Raw genomic sequence first — 4,689 nt, 5'->3', positions numbered from 1 at the left:
ATTGATGTACGTATACTGCCGTTTCCAATAAAATCCTGGTTATTCAAATCAGTTAATATTTGTTGATGCCGTTGCAATGGTTGATAGACATCCTTTTTCATCTGCAACGCTATAACGAATCAATGGGGTAATTCTAGGAAAATTTGATGACAATAATTATTTTCTGTGTAAGCAAATATGTAGCTATAATTTAGTTAAAAAGCAAATGAATGTACCATATTAACATATGTATAAAGTTGTCTACAATCTCTCATGTAAACATGAAAGTATAATTTAAACATAATTAGAGCGAATTTTAATAAACATGCCCTGCCTATTTAAAGTGATATTATGGGCATTTTTCACTGTTGAATTGAGCTGAGAAGAATTAACTGGTCAAAAGAGTTAGTTAAAATGTGGTTACTGACCAATTATCTGCAACTAATCTTGCTGCCAGTTGTTTATAAAAACATATTTATATTCGATATTTTACGAGACTTACCCAGTCGTGTAAGCCGAAATGATCCGTAAAACAAATTTGTGTCTTTGTGTCGTATGAACGAATCTGCACTAAAACAAAATTTAGGTTCACATCGTACATGCATGATCAGTTGTCAAACGAAAGTACGGTTTACATTCAAATGCATTATTTTTCTCTTTTCGGGATATTGTTTTAGTATGTTGATGCTACATTCACAAATATAAGTGCTTATGAAGTTAAAACACCAAAAATAAACAACGGTTGCGATAGACACCTATAAACTGTTAGATGCAAATAAATTTTCAGAAAACAAACAAGAACTACATGCTAGTTCAATACTAGGGCTGCAACGAATCCAAAAAATTTGTTCGGATTCGAATCCGAATCCAAATGTGGTTTCTTACTGTTTTTCGGATCCGGATCCCTCATATAAGAAAAAATGATAATTTCCTGTCTACATTAAAGAACTCAGTGTTTTAGAAGTATGATTTGACTAAAAATCATTAAACATTAAACATTTATTAACAAAAAACATTTGTTTAACAGTGTAACACATTGTAACAATGTCAAAGTAAAACTAAACCTTAAAACTTATTCAATTAATATTTTGCACTTTAACATACACTTTCACTATTCGATCATTTTGATGTTGGTTTTAACAAAAATTAACATGTCCACATTTTCTGGGTCTAGGCAGGCCCTGTGCGCACTGACTAAGTCCCCAGCTGTTGAGAAGATCCTCTAACTTGGTACGGATGTTCCTTGCATAACAAGATAACTAGCTGCTACCTGTGCCAGTACGGGATGTCTTCTGCTTTTCTCTCCACCATTTTAGGGGGTCCTCCTTATACTCCAGGATGGGTTCGGACATGTAGCTTTTGACTTTTGCATCAATTATATCATTTTTTGAAGGTGGGACATTCTTTGTGATAAAAGAGTTCAACATATCGCCTAACCCCAAACTGTGTCTGCTGCTCTGGTTTTTACACGTGTCCATGGTGTCAGTTGCATTGCAGGCCATGCTGCTGTTGTTGTTCTCATCTTCTCGTTCAACCAAGATGTCAGGAACCTGACACACAGAATAATTCTGATCATGAGCAAAATAAAATTAATGAATTTGTTTTGTTCTTGCAGATGATCTAAAAGAGGTTCATCAGAAGACAAAAATGAAGAAATGAAATATAAATAAAAACTAAATATCATAAGATCTGTTTCATGCAAGCAATAGCAAAAAAATGAATTAACAATTTTGTCACAGATAAGTACACTGACATCATGGCAGTTCTAATATCCCTACATTCTACAACTTGGTAAAGGATTATTACAGAATTTATGAAACTCAAGAAACATTAATCAAGTCAGAAGAACAATTGGCTAAAACTTAATGGGAGTTGAATATGTATACGATAATTAGAGGTACTAACAGCTTCTCTGAAACAAAGAGAATAATTCAGACTTCAAAAAACTTATTCAAAATGGGCCAATTGCTTTACCCTTGCATCATCATTGATAATTGAGGTCATTTGTTCTTTGATGACCTTCAACGTCTCCTCCTTCTCGATCTCTGATGGGAAAGTGGTCGTCTTGAGCCTCGGATATAGCATGGTACACTCGATCAAGAAGGGTTCCGAATCAGCATACCTTTGAATATGTATGATTTAAATGACAGTCAACAGACGGAAGTTTTGCAAGAAAATGAATCTAAGATGTCCATATTGTTTAAACAAAATGAGACGATAAATGATCATGTTTTTAACAGTTGGGTATTTCCTTTAAAATGATTATATATAATAATTATATCTACAATCACATCTATCATTTATGAATTCAATCAGCTGTGTTTAAGACAATTAATTAATAATTAGTACGAGCAATTATAATTAAGTGTAACAAGGTCCTGGTGGTGAAGTGGATATGGTGTCCGCTTAGCCATAGGAGTTCTTGGGTTTGATCCTTACTCGTGGAGCGTTCTTATTATCTCATCCGTAGACGCCAAGTACTGGTTCTTCCCAGGAAACGGAATCAAGAGTGTCTCAATAAGCTTAAGGCTTTCGATGCAATTGTGCACAAATAAATATCTTTAAACTAATTAAATGTAAAAATGAACTTTGTAATAGAGGCTTAAGGTTATACAGGTTTTCAATAATTGTTCAGAAGTAATTTGTATTCTCACCTTGGTTTAAGGTCTGCGCGCATGGCATTCTTCATCTCAGCAATGACGTGGCTATCTTGGGCTGTGGGGTGAAGTTGGTGAAGAAGCAGCTTCTTTACGTTGTACACGAGGGAGATAGTTTGATGTGTTGATGTGCTGAGTTCTTCTGTAGCTGTCTTGAATGGACCCAGAAGCTGAAAAAAATCATTCCGCACAATATGATTATAGAACATACTAGTACTTTATTTTCAATAAACCGTAAAAAAACATTTTGTGAAAAATATTGTTCATATAAAAATATTATGATTTTAAGAAGAATATATATCATTGCATTTTAATACCAGAACTTATAAGAGATACTCAATAAAATATATTAAATACTACATAATATATTCAGAAAGAAAAACAAGCTCGATGAGAAAACACTACAATTTTAACATACATGCACAAGCTCATCAATCAGTTTTCCCTCCTCAGTCGTAGGAATACTTTCAACGTCTTTGAACTTCAGATCTTTGCTCTTCAATGTGGCTTCCACAGCATCTTTTTGCTCTGTATATCTGTAACATTTTCTATGTTCTATGTTAGTTGAAAACTCACTGTGAGCAAATATAAATACTATTTTGGAAATTATTTTAGAAATGAAAATGATGTCTGGGAAACGTAGTTTATGTCTCTGGAAAGTGCCTTTTTTAATTTGAGTTTTAAACATGCAAAACATGATTTAAAATTAAGAAACATTTAGAAGAGGTTTATGTTTATTTTTAAAACATTTTACCTTTCAAGCATGTCAAAAGTAGAATTCCACCTTGTTTCCACATCTTGGATGAGTTTGTGGGATTTTATGCACAATGCTTTAGCTGCTGACTCAAGACGTGCTGCAGCTGTACTGCTCCGGTGGAAAAATGCTACTATTCTACGAACTTTTTTCAACAGTCCTGTTACATTCTCGCATTTAAGGCCTTTGTTGACACACAAGTTTAACACATGGGCTAGACACCTTATATGTTTCAAGCCTGTGAGTTTAACTGCGTTGACTATATTCGCAGCATTGTCAGTTGTAATGGCTAAGTTGACAAATTTTCTCAATTTCCACTCATCAAGTGCCAATTCCAATTCATTTGACAGATTTTCAGCAGTGTGACTTATTGTCAATGGACGAGTTTGTAGGACATATGAATCCAGATTGAAAATTCTTGTCAATGACGTGCAAAGTTATTGTTGTGTAGCTTACTGTGGCGCGACTGGTCCAACCATCAGTGGTAAGACTTACTGCACAAGAACAGCTTATTTTTTCCTTCAACATTGTGGTCAGTTCAGAGAATATGTCATGCAACACATTGTTCGTGAAGTATGTTCGACTAGGGACCACATAGTTTGGATCAAGACAATTAATCAGTTGAAGAAATCCAGGATTTTCAACAATACTTAAGGGTCGCAAATCTTTGGCAATGAAGATTCCAATAGATCTTGATATATCCTTAGCCCTTTGTGAGCTTGCATGATAGGCCTCATTGCTCTTTCTTTTTCTATTCAGGAAATCACTTAAGGTTTGCAGATTAATTGCTTTCTTGGGTTGAGATGGACTAGGCGTTTCAACAGAATCAACACTACCTGACGTACCTGTAGGTTTTTACTTTATGTGGGAATGACGTGATTCGATGTGTTTTTTTCAGATTTGACGTAGTGCCTGTTCTATACACTAGAGATACCTTGCATATTTTACAAATAGCACTTGATTTGTCCAGAACTTCAATGCCATTTTCTGTTTTCATATAGAATCCGAAATGCTCCCATACTGGGGAGGACAATCCACATGCGAAGATTTTCCTCTCCGACATGTTCGATTGTTCGCGAAAATCGGTACTTTTTACAATAAAAGCCGAAGGATCTCGCATGAACTGCTATTTGACTGTCAAACGTCAATAAATATCGATAATTGTACGTATCGTTTGTTTAATAAACATAACCAGTCTCCATAAAAAATAGTACTCGTGAAAACAGCGCTAGGTTACATTCAACTATGAAAATAAATATCCGGAACCGAAAATTCCAGGGGTGGATCCGTACCCGCGAA

At 34.8% G+C, this 4,689-nt stretch overlaps 1 protein-coding gene across 1 annotated transcript; it reads right to left on the bottom strand.

Moving 5' to 3' along the window:
* Positions 1–1,238: 1,238 nt before the first annotated feature.
* LOC127864067 (uncharacterized) lies at positions 1,239–3,716 on the bottom strand. Its single transcript, XM_052403751.1, has 5 exons — positions 3,391–3,716; positions 3,055–3,172; positions 2,634–2,806; positions 1,954–2,101; positions 1,239–1,529 (listed from the first exon to the last, which is right to left on the bottom strand). The coding sequence occupies exons 1-5, from the start codon at positions 3,399–3,401 to the stop codon at positions 1,239–1,241; spliced, it is 741 nt and encodes a 246-aa protein (XP_052259711.1). The 5' UTR covers positions 3,402–3,716.
* Positions 3,717–4,689: the final 973 nt, after the last annotated feature.

The sequence above is a fragment of the Dreissena polymorpha genome, unplaced genomic scaffold, assembly GCF_020536995.1.
Source record: "Dreissena polymorpha isolate Duluth1 unplaced genomic scaffold, UMN_Dpol_1.0 chrUn095, whole genome shotgun sequence".
NCBI classification, from domain to species: domain Eukaryota; kingdom Metazoa; phylum Mollusca; class Bivalvia; order Myida; family Dreissenidae; genus Dreissena; species Dreissena polymorpha.
This window is presented reverse-complemented; position numbering and strand designations above follow the sequence as displayed.